This window comes from Rattus rattus, chromosome 8, assembly GCF_011064425.1.
Source record: "Rattus rattus isolate New Zealand chromosome 8, Rrattus_CSIRO_v1, whole genome shotgun sequence".
Lineage (NCBI taxonomy): Eukaryota > Metazoa > Chordata > Mammalia > Rodentia > Muridae > Rattus > Rattus rattus.
The window spans coordinates 112,355,779-112,377,405 of NC_046161.1; the positions used below are offsets into that span (position 1 = coordinate 112,355,779).

The 21,627-nt window shown below is 48.7% G+C and overlaps 1 protein-coding gene across 1 annotated transcript in view; it reads right to left on the reverse strand.

Moving 5' to 3' along the window:
- Window positions 1-21,627, reverse strand: part of Ulk4 (unc-51 like kinase 4) — a 287,817-nt gene that overhangs the window by 184,877 nt on the left and 81,313 nt on the right. Inside the window, exons 23-27 of the mRNA XM_032911193.1 lie at window positions 15,329-15,462; window positions 12,065-12,186; window positions 11,883-11,939; window positions 5,400-5,451; window positions 5,219-5,313 (exon numbers count right to left, since the gene is read on the reverse strand). Coding sequence (XP_032767084.1) covers window positions 5,219-5,313; window positions 5,400-5,451; window positions 11,883-11,939; window positions 12,065-12,186; window positions 15,329-15,462 — 460 coding nt within the window. The remainder of the gene's footprint in view (window positions 1-5,218; window positions 5,314-5,399; window positions 5,452-11,882; window positions 11,940-12,064; window positions 12,187-15,328; window positions 15,463-21,627) is intronic.

Here is a 21,627-nt window from a genome sequence, read left to right on the forward strand (position 1 = left end):
GCAGATAGGCCGAGAGCAATCTCCAAAGGGAAGAAGTACCCCAGCCAGCAGACACGCAGCATTACTTAACCCCAGTGAGGTCAGGCACACAGAACTTTAAAGAAAGAGCACCTTACACCCAGATAGTTTAAAACCAAACAAAACAGCCAAGGCCTGCAAGTCAGTGTAGAGAAGGGACTCAGATTCCACAGCAAATTAATAATAACTTCAATAAATACAGCAAGTTAGAAAGCCAATTCCACACCATGAGGACTCAATGATGCCACTTCTCTGTGACTGATTACATGACTAGACTGGGGAAATCTCACAGTTGTACTTTGTGTGGGGGGGGGGGCAGTGAACTCACAAAAGAACATAGACGGCATAACAGTCTGCATCATGAAGGAAGGCGCTGTGCGACCCTGCCCTGACCTGCACACTCATTTAAAGACCTTCCAAATCCAACTCTACCATCATTTTGGTTTTAGCTAATGCTGCTTTTCCTCACTACCTCGAGGCAATCGCAGCAGTGTCCCAGAGTGACAAATTCTACCCTCAAACATGAGAAGGAGCCTCTGCAGAGGGACCGCAGAGCGAGAAAATTTAAAAAGTAGCCCAAGTGCTAGCACATTGAGAAGACGCCTCCCGCCTAGCTCAGCAGCACTGAGGTCTTCATCAGAGGCTTCTCAATGAGAAAGACAAGAGGGCTGAAGAGATGGCCAGCAGTTAAGCACACACTCTGCTCCAGAGGACCAGAGTACAGTTCCCAGCACCATGTTCAATGACACACAACCACCTACAAGTCAAGCTCCGGAGGATCCAGCACCCTCTTCTGGCCTCTGTGGGCACCTGCACTCAAGTGCACACACCCTTACAAGGATGCACACGCCTACACACATAAATAAGGAAATAAACGAACATGTATTATGTGAGCATTAGTCCACTCAGCAGTTCACACTAAGGCTGGAGAAAGTAGAAGAGTCAGGAGGCCACGGTCAGGATGTGTTATAGGAGAGAGGAGTAAATTAATTAAAAAACAAAACAAACAAAAAGTGGGAAAGCCATCTGATAGATTTTATTAACATTTTGTTTTTCAACTTCAAGTAAGGGAAAGAAGACTACCTCTGTTCTGGCAGAACACGGACTTAATATATAATGACTCTAGCAAAAAGGAAACATAAAATACAATTTAAAATATTAAGTGATTACGGTCTTCAGGGCACAGGGCCAAGAAATGTTTTTGATTCCTAGAGTTATTATCAGGAGGAAGAGGAAGACAAGGAGGAGGAGGAGGAAAAGGAGGAAGAAGAAGATGAGGATGAAGAGGAAGAGGGTGGGGAGGAGGGAGAAGGGGGAAGCAACAGCAGCTCAATAAGCAACTGCACAGATACTTCTGTCTGCCCACAGACGTCTCAAGGGTTACTGTCTGTACTTGATTGGTTGAGGGATGTGTAACTGGCACACATGTGACTCCTACGCTGACACCATCAGCTACAGTGTTTACACAACATAAAATGAATTATATGGATGAGCTGACAGTGTCCACAGGGGTCTCGTCACACTGGTATCAAAACAGTAGTTACTTGGTGCTAAGTGTGATCATTTATAGATGTGTGCACACACAAACGTAGCCATAAAGAGCCAGGGTTTCTAGGAGGAGTAGGGGTGTTTGACCCAGCCACTGGGTTTCAGATGTTAGAGCCTGTGGTGACCAGGCTACTTAGTGATTATTCTCTGCCTAATGCCAACCTCCCTTGTTTTCTAGTGCCACAGATCTGAATTTGCAGATGGGGAGGGCCGACTATGCTCACTTGACAATGACCTAGACAGAATCAAACCAGTCCTGCAGTGATACCCATCTAGAGACACCAGGCAAGATGGAGATCCAAATCCTGAGGGCAGGCTGGCCTGTCTGTCTGCCCCATGTCCCTGGAGCTCATGCTCCCACTCACCCACCTCCTCCTCAGTAGCTGAAGGAGGGCTGAGGGGGGACAGACAGCACACAAGGGTGCTGAGGTCAGAGCAAGCTATTCCTACAACAAAGAGCTCAGTGCACGGGCCCAGACAGCAGCAGGGCAAACGTGTTATCAGTTGACGTTTCAGTATGAAGGCCTTTCCATAAAACTGCATGCACTTCAGTTTGTGTGTTTAAAGCAACACTCTAAAAATGGAATCTACAGGCATCAGCAACACCAAGCCAAGGTTCTCACAGCATAGGGTTGATTACATCCTCCTGAATGCAGGCAGAATTCTGTCTGAAATCACATTGGGGAAGAAAATCTATGTCCCCTCTGCAGGGTTGACCAGGCTCCAGGCCCTTTCCCATACAGGGATGCGAGGGTGGGACACCAAATAATACTTCTAATCCATCCAGGTATTTTAGAGAAGGACTGATTTCACCAAGGATCGGTGAGATAAAGCTGTCTCCCAAAGGTGACATTCAGACCTGAGTGGTTCAAATGCTAATGCACCACCCACTGGAGGTGTTTCTCTGACCACAGCACATCTCACCTGTAATGTGCCTCCCCCAGGGCAGAGAATAAAAGTAAGTCCTGCACAGCTCTACACCAATATGACCGCACCCTAGAAACAACAGCCTCAAGTACCTCAAAATGCGTACAACGACAGCATTGCTCACTTCTCTCTGACAGCAAACGCGATTCTTCCTCCCACCTCCTCCCAACAGCCAGGTTCCCATCCAGGTCACCCTGGCCAAGCGGGCCTGACTTTAGGGCAGTCCCTTCAGGCTTCCTTTCTAAAACATCTTTCCCCAGGGAGAGGATGCCTGCTCAACTCTGGGCCTGGTCAAGCAGAGCCATATACATCCTCTGCCTCTAGCAGACACTCCCCATCCTGATGAACACCTTGCACACTCCGCTCAAGAAACATGTCCTTACACAATCAGGTACAAACCAGCAGACTGCTCAGGACGGCTGCATCCCGAGGATCTCCTATCAACAGTACACCCTGCAGTCTCCAGCCTTCCTTTAAAGAGCTGATTCACAGAAAGGCCTTACTACTATGAAAGTCACTGAGCCCAGAAAGGAGGGGGGAGAGATAAGGGAAGGAAAACACCAGTTACACTTAATCTTTGCCTAATGTCCCATCTGTGTGACCAGGGATGGCGCTTCACCCCATGTGGCACCAACTTCTTGAATGCTGACAGAAGCTTCCAGAAGCAGGAACACTTTCCCTCCCCTAGAGAGGCTGGCTGTCCTGGCTTTGCATACTTGACAGGTTCAAACTCAACAGTGCTTTTTCTTCCTGGCCAGTGGGACCATTTCCCTCTACCTGATGCTGTTTTGGGCTAGCACACACTCTCTCTTCTTTTATACAGTCTAGGACACAAACTCAGGGAATGGGGCCACCCACAGTGGGCTAGCTCTGTGCTTGTCCCAACTACCCATGCACCAACCCCCTGCCATCAATTACCATAATCAAGATAGTTCCCTGCAGACATGCCCAAGAGCAACTTGATCTAGACAGTTACCCATGGAGACTCGCTCCCTTCCACGGTGACGATACATTGTATCAAGCTGGCAATTAAAGTGAACTTGTGCACAGATTTAATGTTGCCTTATACCCCCTCCTTGGTCAGGTCTCCCCACACAGTGTAAGGTGGCTCACAGATGCCTATACCAGGTGGAGCTGGCCTCAATGAACCTACTGAACTAAATGGCCTAGACACCCCAAAGCAGCAGCTGGGCTGGCTCCGTGCTTACCAAGAGTTAAATGCAGTTAGTGCTTCCATGCGAGCAGGTATCGATTAGGAGCCTTGAACACGGTATGTGCTGAAATCTAAGACAATCCGAGGCTCCCTGGGGTGTGCGTCTTTTTCCTCATGCATTCCACTCATACGCAAGAAGAGATAATTAGAAGATTTCCCATGAGCCTCGGCATTAGAGAGCATTTTTATGAAGCAGTAACATTGTGACGATGCCTTTTCTATCATAATTGAGGCTGTCGTGGCAATAATTAGCACACTTGTGTTTCATGATTAGAAAACACACTAATTAAATTTCTATTTAAATGCAATACAGATATTTATAAACACTGGATCTGAACAAATTAGCCATGAGGTTATTGTTCATTAAGCAAGAGGATCAATAAGTAACATCTCAATCAAAGACCAGGGACTCGCTGGCCCAGCACCATGACTGACTGGCTCTTTCCTATTAGGTGTGGATGGGAACGTGGAACACCCTATCCCTGCACACCGTGATGAGGGATGAACCCCCAAATCCTAGTATTATTAAGTCCTGAAAAGACATCGGGGAGCTTCGAGACCTATTTCTGGATGGAAGTCTACGTTAGAATGTGATGGACTCTGGCAGGAGGCATTCACCAACCAACCGAGACAGGACCCTTGGGAATCGCTGGTTCCTGCCAGGACAGGCATCTAGTGAGCCAATGGGTACATGGCTCTGTGCAGATGAAGGCATCCGACTCTCCAAGTAGGGCAATGCCAGCTCTGCCACCAAGCCCTGGCCACTTAGTCACTCCTAGAACACAGAGAGCACGTCCTAGAAGTTATGGTCTCCAGTGTCTCCTGCACATAGAAGCATGGTGTGACAGGGTCTCAGTTGAAAAAAATGGGGCTCCTAGCAGAGGCCATCATGAGGCATCTGAGGAGAACGGAGTGCACACAGAGGCTTCAGAGAGAACATGGGACGACTGAGCCAGGAGCACAGTGCGGCAGATGCCACAGGGAAAGGCGAATGTCTGTCTTCTGATGCTGCCATGCATCTGCATGAAATGCACATAAACAAGCACATCTACAGGGGCCAGGAAACCAGAGCAGTAATGTAGACATGGAAAGAAAATGCACGCAAATGTCTGCAAGATGTTTTCTTACGACAGAGGAAAAACAACCAAAGTCACAACCAGTGGCTGCACAGGCAGCATGACCACAGCAGGAGCCAGAAAAGGGGACTTGGTAAGTCACAAGTCACAGATTCACTTGGGCATGCAGCCCCAGATCCCAGAACTAGAGAGGCAGGGGGGGGAGACCCCTAAAGTCTGCAAAGCCACCTCCACAAGTGTGTGCTACCGGCTACCTCGAGGAAGCAAAGGGATAGTCGGAGAGGCCTACCCCTCCCCAGGCAAAATTGGAAGCAGCTCCAGGGCTCTCCCTGCTCTTTTGAATGGTCTCTCCGGGGATGAACAGCTGTCAGTCTGACTGACACACGTGTGCACAAGATTATCAAGTGACTGACAGAGGGCTTCCCTAGAAACTGACCGTAGCGCGGTAGTCGGCCAGCAGAACTGGGTACTGGATCACTGCTTCAAATGCCGACAGGGTGATCTTGATGAACTCCTCTGATGCCACGATGCCTAGGATCACAGATCACAGAGGTGGTCACCACATGTGTCTGCCTCCCAGGCCCTTCATGGCATGCGCAAAGACCTAGGATGCTCACCTATGGCTCCATCTATGTTCGTTTCCCCCAAGTCAATTGACTTAATGTGACTCTGAAAAAGAACAAGTATTCAATGAGTGGGGGAGGGGGTCAAAATAACTCGGAAATAAAATTTAGGTAGTGTAGCATTTTGTCTGAATCCACACCCCTGTTTCTTAAATTCATGGAAAACACTAAACACATATATTACAAACACTGTAATCACAGTTTAAAATGTGCTGATATAAATATTATATGTATTAAATGCATATTCTACTCATATATACGGGAAGCTGGCTCAGCGGTTAAGAGTTCAGTTCCTAGCACCCAAGTCAGATGGCTCACAACTGTAACTCCAGCTCTAGGACCTCTGACACCTCCTTCTGGACACCACAGGTACTGCACTCACATGCGCACAAACCCCACACAGATATATACATACACATAATTTTTTAAGGTTTATTTTATGTATGAGTGCTTTGTTCATATGTGGACCATGTGCTTGCAGTGCCCAGTGACTCCAGAGGAGGGCTCTGTATCCCCTAGACTAGAGTAAAAGACAGATGGAAGCCACCACAGGGTGCTGGAAACTAAACCCAGGTTTTCTGCAAGAGCAACAGTGCCCTTAACTGCTGACCCATCTTTCTCCAGGCCCCTAAAATAAATCTTCAAAATTTTACTCCACATAAATTAAACTACACATAAACAGATAAAAATAATTTTGAAATACACAAATGGGATTTAATGTTGCAGTAATTCAGTGGAAATAAAACAAAGGGGAACCAGTGATAGCCTATGCTGTCATCCCAACACTTGGAGACTGAGGCAGAGGGGTGGCCCTGAGTTTTAGGCTACCCAGTGATACCCAGTGAGTCCAAGGCCAACCTTACCTACAGTGTGAAGACCTTGTCTCAAAATAAACATATGAGAGACACCCAGATGATACGTAAACCTTCCCCATCACTACCTGAAGCTAACCCAAATGACGCCTAATGCAGTGATCTTGGCCATCCCAAAGGTACACAGGGTCAAGGTCAAGGTGAAGCAGAGGTCAAGGCCTCAGTGCAGGTCTCACTACCCAGTGCCTGACTTTGGAGTTAGCACTGTGTTTAGTTCCTCCAAGCCTCCTATCTACAGGGCACATATACACATACACCATACACCACAGCACGTGAGAGGGAAGACTGAGCAGCTGGGTGTGAGCCCCCTGATCCCTCCCCTCCCAGTCCCCGGCTGGAGGCTCTGAGCAGGACAGCTGTTCCCAACTGTGAGCTCAGCGAGACGATCTGTGTCACACTGTGACAGGCTAAGCACCCGTGTTCTTTGCACACAGTCCCATACATGCCTTCAGCTCACAAACCATCATCAAATACAATGCTTTGTACACAGCAAACGGCAGAGTTGGGGTTACACCTTGGTAACAGAGTGTTGTCCAGGGTTTGCCCCATTGAAAAGCATGATAAGAAGCAAATAAAATATGAGGGCCACAGAACTGAAAATAGCTAAATATAAGCCATTAGCCCAGAGCAGAACTTGGCCTGCCATGATGGGATTAACCAAATGTGGTGGCCTGTGCCTGTAATCCCAGCAATCAAGAGGCTGAAGCAGGAGGATCAGTGTGAGTCCAAGGCCTGTCTGGACTGTTCAGTGAGTTCGAGGCTAACCTGCGCTATGTACCAAAACTCTGTCCCTGAAGGAGCAAAGAAAAAGAAATCCATAAATAGAAAGGCAGTGCACATTGTGAGCCCATCCCACAGCATCACATAGCATGGTGTGAGCGCATCCCACGGCAGGCTGTGGCACTGCGCTGAGGAGAAGAAAGGACTTCCCATCTACGAGTGGAGTGCACAGCCCTACCCCTACGAAACTTAGCTCCTCACGTGAACTCCCCACCCCAGCACAGAAACCATCACAGCTCTGAATCTACCTTTCCAGATGTTTAAAAATATTCCCACACGTGTATCTCTGAACATTTAAACTAAACTTAAGCTATGTCTTTTAAGTCTCATTTCTTTCTGTCTGAGAGGTGTTTGTCTGCACATATTCCTGTGCACCATGTGCACACCCGAAGCCCACAGCAGCGAGAAGACAGCATCAGATTCGGAGGCTGGAGGGTTATGGCTCTGAGCTGCCACATGGGTGCCAAGACCTTGAAGCCCAGGCCCTCTAGGGAAGCAGCCAGTGCTCCCAAGCTCTGAGCAATCTCTTCAGCCCCTAAGTTGTATCTTTTACTAAAATTCTACCAAACTACGCAGGTCTACAAATGAGACAATATTTAGCCATGGAAGTGCTTAGGGAAGCAACCTCTCCGCCAGTAGGTAGCTGGGCTTCCCCAAGCCCATGTTGTCCCTTCTCCTTTCTTTTGCCTGGTATCCCAGAGCACCTCCAGGTGGCCACAGGCAGCATGGACTGCAAAGCCGGAGTCTCTGCAGGGGAGCGGACAACAGCACACACAGGCCCCACGGCCAGGCCAGCTGAAGGCTGAGGGGCAGAAAACAGCCACGTCAGGGCCGGAGAGACAGTCCAGTAGGTAAAGAGGCTTCCTATACAAGGGGCACTTTGGTGTTCTCGGATCTCCTTCCAGGAGGCAGAACAGACCCCACAGCAAGATGGGAATGGGTGCTTGCCCCCACTGCAACGACAGAAACTCCTCACCAGCACATTCGTATGGCTACAAGTAAGCAATTGGTCATTTGCTCTGCAGCCTAGCAGGAAACCATCCCCGCTTTCTCCACAACACAAACCAAGAGCCATCAAGAGGTCAGCACTCGCTTATCAGAAAGCTGTGCATAGGTGGGGAGTGTCTAGTCTGTCAGTCTGCACTTTAATAAACCAGCAGGGTCAGGAGAACCTGTGCACTGTCAAGTCCCCATCCTGGGCTCATCAACCAAGAACCTCAAGGAAGGACCCAGGAAATACAAGTTGTGCCCATCAGGAGTCCACCCACTCACTTCCCTTTCATCTTTCCTTCCTGTTTTCTGGCCCAGTTCAATGGGAGCTTCAAAAATTGAAGATCTGTAGGAGTGGAACAATTAGCAGTTGGCTAATCCCTGTCAGTGGAGCCTATGAAAGCCCAAGATGGCTTAACAGTGACCTGCTCAGTCATGGCCAAACAGCAGTCTTCCTTAAGACCCAAGTTTCATTTAATTGGGGGAAGTGTTTCTGAAGCCAATGCCTATGCTCATATCCCATATGTAGTTATCTAGACCATTCTACCATAAAGGACAGGAGCCAAGCAACCGCTCCAGCCCTGTCCAGCTTACCCAACCTCTGGGTTTGTTGGGTTTACTTCCAGAGCAGAGCTGAGGGTGACAGAAGCTATGTACCTGCCAGCGAGGATGCCGCGGTCCCTCAGCTGCACAGATGACGTCTCACCACACTCCCTCAGTCGCCATCCATTCTCTATACACTCTAGAGCAGTGGTTCTCAATCTCCCGAATGCTGCCACCCTTCACACAGTTCCTCGTGGTGTGGTGACAAGACATGAAATTATTCCGGTGCTACTTTGTAACTGTAATGTTGCTACTGTTATGAACCTGATAGGGAACCCCTGTGGCCCACAGGTTAAGAAACACTGCTTTAGAGCCTCCTCAGACCACATGACCCAGTGCAACTGAAGCAGAATTGCATACAGCTGGAAGGGAAACCCTCAAGCTGTCACAGCTGCTCTGATGAGGGTGGCAATGTCCCTCCCATGACACAGCAAACTGAGGCCTGGTGCCACTGGAGACACACGGGTCCCCTCTTTAAGTACCCTTTCGATAATTGAAGACACAGCAGCTCTGGACCTCTCGTCACACCCACCCTACCCAAAGCCAACAAGTTCTGGCATATGCTGTTCCTGGATACAACCGGAACTGAATACTGGGATCTAGGCACAGTTTTTAAAAGCTAAACTATAGTGAGCCGGTGTGGTGGAGACTCCTTGAACACATCTAGAAAATACTGACAAGAACGTTGAGCTCCAGATGGACCAAGTAAAGCTTCCTTCACAAAACAAGTTAGGAAGACAGCTCAGTGGGACAAGTGCCTGCTGAACAGGCACAAGGACCCAAGTTCAGTGCCCAGCACCTACCCAAAGCTGCACACAGCAGTGGCTATGCGCCCCTGTAACCCCACAACAATGGTGTCCTTTCTGTTGCTGGGATAAACACCCTGACCAACAACAAAGTGTGGAGGAAAGGGCTTGCTTTAGCTTACAGGTCACAGTCCATTACTGAGTGGAGACAACAGGGCAGGAGCTTGAGGCAGTAGCCATGGAGAAACACTGCTGACTGGCTTGCTTCCTCTGACTTGCTCAACTAACTCACTTATCCAACAAGCGCACCTGCCCAGGGATTGCCCCACCCACAGTGGGCTGGGCCCTCCTCCATCACTGGCAATTAATCAAACACCTTACAGATGTGCCCAGTCCAATCTGTCCCTGGCAGTTTGTCAGCTGAGATTCCCTCTCCCCTGTGGAGCTGGGCTGTGAAGCTGACACCTGGAGCTTACTGTGAAAGACTGCAGGTTGGAGACCGGGAGACCTAGACACTCACGGCCAAGCAGCAAACTCAGGGTGTTCTGGAATAGACCCTGTCTCACAGGACTAAGTGGAGAAGAGATCCAAGGTCAACTTCCAGCCCACACATGCCAGGAAAGCAGACGCATTGGCAGGCATGTATGTACTTGCACACACTGCTGCATGTATGTTTGACATTCTTCCACATGAGCTCCGCAGACTTCAGGGACGTTCAGCAAACCTTTGCTAACCAAAGTGAAGACAAATGTTTTCAAAGCTTCAGATGCCGGCCTCCACTTTCCATTTCCAGGGGCTGGAAGGTATGAGGCTGGCTGGTTCCCTCAGTTGACATCAGAAGGACACAGGAACTGGAAGAGTATTTTTGCTAATTTCCAGGAAGACTTAACTCATAGAAGCAACATCTGATTCAACAGCTCACGACAAATGCACAGATAACTGAACCAGGTTGTGGATTAGCAGTGACCTGTGCTTTCCAGGGTCATTCAATGCCAAGGAGGTACAAACAATACAGTGAGAAAGTCATCAAGGTGCTCTAGAGCAGCCATGATGCACACTGCGAACACTGCCTCAACTAGGAAGCTAGCCCAAGGACCATCTCATCCCTGCGTGTGTGTGTGTGTGTGTGTGTGTGTGTGTGTGTGTGTGTGTGTGTCCTTGGACAACTTTCAAGAGTCAGGCTTCTCCTTCTATTGTATGGGTCCAGGGCTTAGACTCAGGTCATCAAGCCTGGCTACAAGCTCCTCTAACCACTGAAGCCATCTTGCCAGCCTCAAAATAAGATATTGGCCATTTTATTCATCTAAACTCCCTACTGAGAACCAAGACCCAGAAGTGAACCAGGCAGGTTGGTTTTAATTCTCAACAAACACCAGAAGACCAGCAGTGAGCACACCTGTTCCTGGGGAAGAAAGAGGCCCTTCCTCTGTGTGGCCTCTATCCTTGTCTCTGAGCCCATGTGGTGCTGTCCCTGAAATAGGCGTAAACACTTCCCTCCTGAAAGTCCACACCGACTTCCCTGGTTGTTGAAACTGTTAAGCGTGCTCACTGCAAGCAGAGAAAAGTCCAGGCAGGAAAATAGGTGGGGGAGGGAGGGAAGGAGGGGGATGGAACTGGGGCAGAGGGAAAAGAACACACAGAAACACAGGCCACACCTGTCCATGCAATGCTGTGTGAAGCACTCCATGGCAGGTTCCAGGAGCCAAGACTGTTCTAGACCCTGGCATGTATGTGGTGTCCTTACAGCACTTGGGCTCGGTAGGAGACAGAAAAAGAGCAAGTTATAGGTGACGGTGGATAACCGGGGTGGTGATTACAGATGCAGGAGAGTGCACAACCCATTGCACAAACTTCCTAGACTTAAGGGTTCATACCATGAGGACAAAGCTGAAACTGAGCCCCAACACTTTGACCTCAGACACCTCTCTTCAATGTGTGTCCTAGAAACATCACTCTCTGCTCTAGGAAGAACATTCTAGAAAACAACCTCACTCATGAGCAGCAACCCTTTTCCCCCACCCTCCCCAAAACAAAACCGGTGCTGAAATGCCACTGTGCCTTGCCTGTGCCTCCGTGACACCGTCCAGGGGGAAAAAAAAAAAAAACGGAGCACAACTGAGTCTAACTTGGTAAACTGTCATCCTAGAGAGACGGGTACATGGCTGGCAGTGAGCCGGTTGGCAACACGGCATTCTTAGCCCCCCACTCCCGCCATGTTTGTTCAAATGCTTGACTCAGTATCTACTGAGTATTTATGTGTGCTTTTTGCCCTATTAGGGGCTGTCTCTGAACCAAGTACATTATCAGGAGAGAATGTATTTTTCCCAAATGTCAAATTTTATTACAGAGAACAGATAAAAATATAAAAAGGTCACTTTCCTACAAACAAATGCCACCAAGCCTTTTAACTCCTCCCTTCTCACACCCATGCCGCAGCCAGCAGCAGTGGCAGTAGTGTTAGCCAGACATGATTCCTTGCTACTCACAAGAATAGTTCCATAGCTGAAGAGAAACTCTTCTGTCACAACTTGAGGTCGAAACACCTGGGAGACAAGATTTTCCACAGATCAGATCTCCAAAGCCAGTCCCAGACAAACAGACAGAAGGGTCTGGTCTCAGTGGGGGTGGCTCCGCTCTAGGGGACAGGCCTGGGGGTGGCATGTGTTACCTGAGACATGACCAGGTGGAGCACTACAGGCATCATGGGGAGACACATCTTCAGCTGCTTCCCCTGGACCGTGGATGGGTGCTTCCGGCCGGACACGTTTGCCAGAGCGTTGAGAATGTCACCTGAGAAGCACATCAGAGGAGGTATGGTGGTAGGAGACCACAGAGGTGAGGTGATTCACCTTCAATCTACAGTACTGGGTAGCCAGCGAGCCTTCTCATTCACTTCTATGCATGTGTGAGGGAGGATCTCACGTAGCTCAGGCTGGCCTCCAAGTCAGTACGTAGCTCAAGGTAATTCTCCTGCTTCCACCTCCCAGGTGCTAGACCTACAAGCAAGTGCTGGTGTTTTCTGTGCGTGTCACCATGTCTGGTTCTATGCAGTGCTGGGAATCAAACTCAGAGATTTGAGCATCCTGGGCAGGAGCTCTACCAACTGAGCCACATCTCCAACCCTACACACAAACACACACACACACACACGTGCCCTCTGGGGACAGAGTGGGACGATCTCCATAGCCACTATCAACTGACTTCTAGCCTAGACACAATATAAAGTTATGGTTCAGTAGTGGTCTGAGAAATTTATTTTTCTATTTATTGGTTTATTTCTATTCTAATTGATTATCACTGCTTACTGCCTTAGAAAACTAACCTAAAATTACAAGTAAGGAGATTGTAAAGCAAAATTTGAAAAAGCAAACAAAGAAAAATTGAAAACAATGTTCAAAACTTTTAGGATTTATTTTACTTTCATCTATGTGTATGTGTGTGTTTGTGCAGTGTGTGTGTGCACGTGCGCGCGTTTATACGCTTAAGTGCAGGTGCCCAGAAGAGGGCATCAGATCCCCTGGAACTGGAGAACAGACGGTTGTGAGCTACCATGTGGGTGCTGGGAATTGAACCCTTGTGTTCTGGATGAGCGGCCCATGCTCTTAACTGCTGAGCCATCTCTCCTGCCCCAATTTCCAGCATGTTTCTGGCTGAACTGAGCTGCTCGGTTTCCAATCATGAGGTGAGAATGTTCCTAATTTACTAGTAAGAAAGAGTTGCTGGCAGATCTGCATCTTCGCCATGAGGGTTAGAATCTGGCTCAATGTGCCGAACACCGCCAGCTTAGAGCCACATCTGCTGGGAAAGCCAGGGGAAGAAACCCAGTAACCCCAATCCCTCCTCAGATCACTTTAACTTCCAAAAGTAACAAGGCAAGGCATTTCCTTCCGTGCAGGCAGCGTCCTCTGCAGACGTCGATACATGTTCTTATATTAAAGATGCCTCTTCAAACCACCTAGGTTCTCGGATGTTGAACCATCAAAATCCATGACATCAAATTTTAACATTTTAGATTAGAAACTTAAACCTGTATATAATGTACTTCTGGATGTGGTGCTGTATGTCTCAATTCTTAGTACTTGAGGGACTGAGGTTGGAGGGTCAGGAGTTCAAAGCCAGCCTGTGCTACACGGTGAGTTCAATTCCAATCCAAACTTTGTCTCAACAAAGGAAACAAAAAACAAACAACATCAATAAAAAAACAAAAATGGGTGTGATGGTGTGAAATGGGTGTGATGATGTGAAATGGGTGTGATGGTGTGTAATGGGTGTGATGGTGTGTAATGGGTGTGATGGTGTGAAATGGGTGTGATGGTGTGTAATGGTGTGATGGTGTGTAATGGGTGTGATGGTGTGAAATGGGTGTGATGGTGTGAAATGGGTGTGATGGTGTGAAATGGGTGTGATGGTGTGAAATGGGTGTGATGGTGCACACCTTTAATCCCAGTCCTCAAGAGGCAGCAGCACAGTTGTCTCAAGCAACAATAACAACAAAATCAACCCATAAAACAAATATACATTTAAAAATTCTTTTAGTGATAAATATATGTATTTCCAATTTCAAGATATGGGCAGATCACTTCTCATAGTGATTACTATCCTTTTGACTATCATAGATCACTTCCTTTTGACTAGGATCAAGTGCATATGTAGATGAAAAAAAGATGTAAGAAAATTAACTCAAAATGACCGTATAAACCCAGTATTAAATCATGGTTGTTGGGCATGGGGTGGGGGTGGATCTCAGAGATCTGTGGCTGGGGTGGGGGCGGGGTGGGATCTCAAGCTCACTATGTAGCTGAGGATAACCTTGAGCTTCTGGTCCTCTGCCTTTGCCTCCCAAATGCTGGACTGCAGGAAGACATCACCACTGGATGGTGCAGAGCTGGGCATGGAACCCAAGGCTTCATGCATGGGATACATGTACTGACTGAACTCGACGCTGGTTTCCCTTTTCTTTTTTTTAATTGCCATTTACCTCAGGTAACATCTCAACCCTGTGACTGACACAAAACAATTAAAAAGTAAACCAGGCAAGTTTAAGCCTTAAAGCCATAGAATCAAGCAAAGCGTCTCCACGCTGCCCTGCAAAAACAGACACTGAGACTTAAGATAGCACAGCACGCATAAGACCTGTGCCAGCTCCAGCCAGTCAGACGACGGCAGGATTGATGTGTGAGGCCGACATGTGGTGGCTGCTAAGAGAGAGAGGGGCAGCTGGTTTTGTCTTTTGTTTTAATGCTCTGATCCTGATAGGCTGATCACACTCAGAGTGGTCCCCAATGCCAAGACTAGCTGGGCAACCCCAACTGGACTGGACAGGGACCACAAGAAAAGGAGGAGGAGGAGGGGAGGAGGAGGAGGAGGAGGAGGAGGAGGAGGAGGGAGGGGGGGAGGGGAGGGGGGAGAGGGGAGGGGGAGGGGGAGAGGAGAGGGGGAGGAGGGGGGGAGGGGGAAGGGGAGAGGAGGGGAGAGGAGGGGAAGGGAGGGAGAGGGGAGGGAGGGGGAGGGGGGGGGGGGGAGGGGAGGGGGGGAGGGGGGGGGGGGGGGGGGGGGGGGGGGGGAGGGGGGAGGGGGGGGGGGAGGGGGGGGGGGAGGGGGGAGGGGGGAGGGGGAGGGGGGAGGGGGGGGGGGGGAGGAGGGGGGGAGGAGGGGGAGGAGGGGGGGGAGGGGGAGGGAGAGGGGAGAGGAGGAAGAAAGAGGAAAGAGAAGAAGAGGAGGAGGGGGTGAGGAAGAATTAGAACAAACCAAAGCTGGATGGGAAGGGGAGGAGTCTGGGAGAACAACCATATTCAAAACACACGTAAAATTCCTAATAATTAATTTTTAAAATAGAACAGGGAAACAAGAGTGAACAAGAGGCGACGCAGAAGCTGCCCACAGACAAGCGAGCAGCTCTGGGCCCTGAGAAGGGTAAATGGCTGCCACTTACCGAGGATCCGTGGTGACTCCTGCACCATGTGCTGGATGAGGAGATCCAGGCACCTGGCCAGGTATTCGTTTCTGCTCTGCAGCTCCTTGCCTGGGGAGGTCTTTCTGCTGTCTCTCTCAATGTACATCACCAGCCTGCAAAGAGCACAGGGCAAAGATTAATGCTCCTGATGAGACAGACACAGAGTCCGTCCTAAAGCAGCACCGAGTCAAGTGTTTGCAGAGACAGAGTCCCAGAGGTGCTGACCAGCCATGCAGTCAACCTCACTTTAGCAGTGCAGAAGAAAAGAAGGCTGTGTTAAGTCTCTCCCCATGTTACAAACAGAACCCCAATTTCATTAGCCTTTGGTCAATGGAAAGACACATCTTCTAAGTGACAGATGGTGGCCGACATTTGCACACAAAGGGCTCTCATCCTCCCAGGATCAGAGGAGAACTGTTGGTACCAGCTCTTCTGTTGGCCGTTAATATTAAACTATGGACACAGATCCACCATGCATGCATACATGCACACATGTGTGTGAGAGGCATGCTATGTGCTGTCCTGACTACTTATGAAACTCAGCGTCTTCTCGTGTGTTGATTGACCATCTAGAACACACATGTGTGAAGGGACACGTGTGTGAAGGGACACGTGTGTGAAGGGACACGTGTGTGAAGGGACACGTGTGCGAAGAGCCTGTTAAGTCTTGCTTCTTTTGCCCACTAATTCTCTGGTCGTTTGGGTTACTTGCTCAAGCATGTCATTCATGTGACGATTGCCTTCCACTGCTCTGTGGCTTGGTTTGGATTTGTTTTAAACTTTGCTCTAACAGAAGTCCCTAACGTTAAGTTAACAACACGTCAGTTCTTCCTTCACAATCGGAGCCTGTGGGTCCTGTCGCAGGAGCGAGACCTAAGCCCACAGTTGTCGGAGTCTGTCTTGCTGCCTACTGGATGCTTCTCTGCTTCACCTGCACACGCAAACACACCTACCTGGTCGTGCAGTGTGACTTGGACAGAGGTTTACTTTCCTACACTGACATTTGCATAAGGCAAGGCCAGTGTTTTAATTTGCCAACCTTTCCCCACGGCTGCTACCCCAACCTTCTTGGGTTCTCCATATTTCCTATCCCTCTGGCTCTACATTGATCCCTGAGGATCCAGCCTCTATGAGAGGAGCACTGTGCAGCCTGCAGTTGGATTTCTCCAGACAACCTTGGCGTTTGCCTCTAGAATGTAGTGGGGACACTCGGACAAAGACTGGGATAACTCCAAAGTGACCTTCTCCCTGCCCTGGGAAATCTAAATCAGTGGTTCTCAATCTGCTTGCATAACCCCTCTGGGGGTCAAACAACCATTTCACAGGGGCTACCTGAGACCATCAGAAAACACAGATATTTACATTAATATTCTTGACATTATCAAAATTAGTTAGGAAGTGGCATCAGGAATAATTTTATGGTTGGGGTCACCATACATGAGGAACTGTATTAAAGGGTCACAGATTTAGGAAGGTTGAGAACCACTGCCCTAAATCAATAGCTACCCAGTTGTAGAGAGCAGGCAAGAGGGGCAAAAGAAAGGAAAATATGTCCCTCAAATCCATGGTGTATACAAAAGTATATGTCTTCAAGGATTTAACTTTTCTCTAAAATCAAAATTATTTGCCAAAGGCTAAAATATCTTTTCCTTAAGTTGAAGTCTACTCACATTTTGAAGCCCTACTGCAGAGCGAGCCTGTAAGAAAACAGCCAGTGTGTCTGCTGAGGAGAACCCAGCAGGAGAGAGAGAACACAGCTAAGGAGGGCCAGTGTGGCCCACCCCAGCAAGCCCTACCAGAGTCTGCCCAACAACCAGCACCAGGAAGCTCTCGCAGGTCACTGACAAGGGAGCCTCCCACACTTCAAGAACCCACTGTGGAAAAGGAGAAGAAAATGGGGAGACCTTTGTATGCAGCATTCAAAACAGTTTAGACCCCAATCCGACAAACTCTATTTCTTAGCATTCTGTATAGACCAGATTAAAAGATCAGCACTCAGAAATAATCCAAAGTAAACTGCAAAAGATTAAAAACCCCTTCTTCCCTCCAACTTCCTCAGTCAGATTAGAGCAGCCAGGAGAGCCCAGCAGCTTTAAAATATTAAAAAGTCTCTGTTATTATTTATATTGTTGGTTGGTCCAAGACAGTCCCACTCCAGGATAATCTTCATTGTCCATTTGATGGGATAGAAAATCACCTAGGAAACATACCTTTGAATGTGTTTGTGAGGGTGTCACCAAAGAGGATCTACCCAGAATGTGAGAAGCAAAGGCTCACAGGCTGGGGTTCTGAGCTGAAGGAAAAGGAAAAAGAGGAGCCAGATGTGCACCACACAGATGTGCACCACACAGATGTGCACCGGCAGATGTGCACCACACAGATGTGCACCAGCAGATGTGCACCACACAGATGTGCACCACACAGATGTGCACCACACCACAGCAGATGTGCACCGGCAGATGTGCACCACACAGATGTGCACCACACAGATGTGCACCGGCAGATGTGCACCGGCAGATGTGCACCGGCAGATGTGCACCACACAGATGTGCACTGACCTTCCCTGCTCTCTGCTTCCTGAGTGGCGCACATGTGAGGCAGCCCAGGCCCACACTCCTGCTAAGCATCCTGCCATCGTGGATAGTACAGTCTCAACCATGAGCTGATCTAACCCTCCTTCCCAGCCTCTCCTTGTCCCCTTGGCTGTGACCAGCAGTTGACTGCTGCCACCTGGGTCCCCTGCGAACCTCACAGGCAGTGTGCTGCTGCAGCATGACATCACCTCCACACAAGCCACAGCGCTTCCCTCAGCTCCTTCCAGCTCCCTCCATGCCCACCGTGTCCACCGTCTACACTGTGGTAGCCCTTGCTTCTCCCTATTCAGGAATAATTTCCCTTACTTACTGGATGTGTTTCCTCTCTCCTCCATCCCTGCCAGGATCCTAGGTGAACTCCTCTTCCAATCCAATACCCACCTTCATTTCTGGTCGAAGCTTTGACTCAGCTCTGGAGGCCAGATGATAAATGGACTTTGGACCCAAGTTCAAATCCCAGCAACCCCAGCATATCTATGGGCCTACCCTGGTTGGTTCTTTACTTCCTAAATCTGTAACTGGGAGACATACTTAGCAACTCTCAAAACCCAGACGCTGACTAACTGACCTGAAATGTAAGAACTACTCTGAGAGGAAAGGGAAAGTGGGAACCTAGAATGTTCCTTGGAGACTTGACCAGCTAACTGGAGCATGACCAGTTACTTAGAGCCTGCAGTGAGTGGGGCCCAGGACCGAGGCAGCACAGTGAGTCACAGCATGAATCTCGGGCCTTTAGAGCAAAGCCAAGCTCCCGTTGGTGGGACTGATGCCTTTTGCAGCCCAAGTTGCCTGCTGTCCTCTAGCAGACTGGGCACACAGTAGTGCATCATTTACGGGGTAGGAATGATCCAGGCTAAGTGCAGAACATCCACCGTGTGTAGAGGAGGTTCAGATCTCCATGCACTGCCAACCCTAACCCTGAATAAAGACTACGGCAGTTGACTGGCAGAGGAAAACAGAGCCTGTCTGAAAGGCAGAGTATGGGCAGACACATCACTCTACTGATCTAATCAAATGCGACTGTTGGGGAACATCATCCAGTGAGCACACCGTCAAACTGGAGTTCGCTGCATCCTGCCTTCCCACTAAGCATGGCTAAAAGCGCAGGGCGCGCTGCCAAGGAGCACTGGAAGGGAGCTCAGTGGATGGGTAGAGCCCACTTGGGGCTTGAGATATTGAGAAGAGGCTCCAGGAAAGAGAGCTGGGGAGACAGCTCAGAGGGCAAAGCACTTGCTGTAGAAGCAAGAAGATCAGAATGCACATCCCAAAGAGAGGCCAAGTGGGTGTGGTGACCCGCCTGTAATTCCAGTCTCAGAAAGCCAAGAAGGGATCCCCAGAGCCAGCTAGCTACAAAGACTAGCCCTGTTTGATGAGTTCTGGTTTTGATTGAGACAATCTGGCTTAAAGAAGAAGGTAGACAAGAGACTGAAATAATTCCCAACCTCAGCCTTGGACATGCACGCATGCACGTATACATTGTTCACACACATATATGTGTACACATGCAGGTACACCCACATCTGCACATGTGCTCAAATGTAAATATGTATTCATACACTCACATCACACATGTGTATACATATGTAATGGTTTATTTAAATGAGAAATGTCACCCATTGCCTCAAGTACTTGGATTCTTTGTCACCACTGGGTGGCACCATTTAGGGAAATTATAGAATGCCTCAGACATGAGGTCTGTCTAGAGGAAAGTCCATCACTGGGGGCAACTTTGAGAGTTCATAGCCTCGTCCCAGGTCCTGTGCTGTTTCTGCACATGGTGTTTTATCACAGCAACAGAAAAGTAACTAATATAATAAAAAAAAGGAAGGTTCTAGAAAAAAAAGAGAGATCTCATGAGAATGTTTCCACAGGATGGCGACACTAACAGAAGAAGATGCTCTCCATAACCACGTGGAGAAAACGCACACTCTGCAAACGTTACCAGAGTGCTTTAACTGCCTTTGTGCTTCCACACAGGCCTGGCTATGACACGGGCACAGAGGCAAGGACAGAGGCTCAGCAAAAGGAGAGTTAGTGAGGGAGCTTCAGGGGTGTTTGCTCTGTAAGCTACTTAGGGTCACTGGAGAAGCACACACCCGTGTAGGTTCCGCCACTGGAAATACCCATCGAGTTCCTAAGACATATCCAAGACTGCCCATGCAAAGGTAGCCTCAGCAGGGCAACAAATACTCCTCCCTCCATCTCCATTTCAGATGTAAGGTGGCGGCGACGGTTTTATCAGTTGCTGTCATCTTTAACTATTGTTTTAATTTTTAGCATGATTGTGTGTAGGTGAATGTGTCACAGCACACACGTGGAAGTGAGGACAACCTTTGAAAGGCGTTCTCTCCATCCACATTTGCAAGGGTTCCAGGGGTTGAGCTCGGTTCTCCACACTTGCATAGCAATCAGTACATACTGCACCATCTCTCCAGCCATTTCTTTAATTATTAATGATGCAGACTATCTATCGGTCATTAGAAATCTCTTTAAAGCAGAGAGATTATTATGTACAATAAAAAAACTATATAAGTTTTGTGAGCATGTAAGGTTTACCTATAACTTCTATTTTATTTTATTCCTGTATATAAGTGTTGTGCCTTTATCTGTGCACCACAGTGTGCAGTACTCATAGAGGCCTGAAGAGGGAGCTGGAGTTACAGATGGTTGTGAGCCACAGTGTGGGTGCTGGGAACTGAACCCCGGTCCTCTGCAAGAGCAGCAGGTGCTTTACCTGTGACTTTTAAGGGACAGAGAAGTTTCCAGATTATATAGAACCAAGTTAAGTATTTGCTTCTGTGCTTTCTCTTCTCCCCCAGATTTAAACATATTTCCTTCCAGCTGTTTTTGGTTTCTTTGGGGTATATAATTCTTTAATCCACCTGGAATTAACGTTTGTATAAGCAGAGAAAATAAAATTTTCCCACACAGTTAACCAATTATCCAGAGTAAATATTTCTTTAAGAAAATCTTCCTTTTAAGATCAAAGCAGTTTTTTTTTCCTTTATTTCACTGATTTCCTTATTAACAGAGATGCCAGGGTGGTGGGGAGAAGCCTGATCCCCACTCATCCCCCAGGACTCTCACACCCGGCTCGCAGCACACCTCACTGTGGACCTGTAGAACCATCCATCCTCTGGAGGAACAGTCCTCCCTAGAGACGCTCAAGGTCCCATTTCACCATTCTTCACATGCAGTGCGAGCACAGAGCCATTTGGAGAAATGGGTGGACATTTGGGGGCTGTCCTGTCCTTTCTGTCAGATGTGAACGGCTCAGTGCCACAGCCAGTCTTCACGGCAGATGGATGGGAGAGCTGACATCACACAAAACGTGCTGCAGTTTAGACCATCAAGGGACAGCAGCGATGACAGAAAGTAGAAAAATACCCACAAAATACCATAAAGGTTATCACAGGCTGGGGCCAGAGATGTCCATCAGGGGCTGACAGGCAACAGGCTGATGTGCTCAGGACTCAGCTGTGGCAGAGTGGCAGGGCCAGGAAAAGCTGGGCACTGCTGCATAGACAGGCAGCACGGCAAGGCAGGGCAGGCTGGGCACTGCTGCATAGACAGGCAGCTGAACAGCCTGGGTTGGGCAGCTTCCTGCTCAGCTTGGCATCTACTGCAGACAGCAACTTACCCTGGGCTGCAAAAGGAGGCAGGACCTCTGTGCTCTGAGAGCAA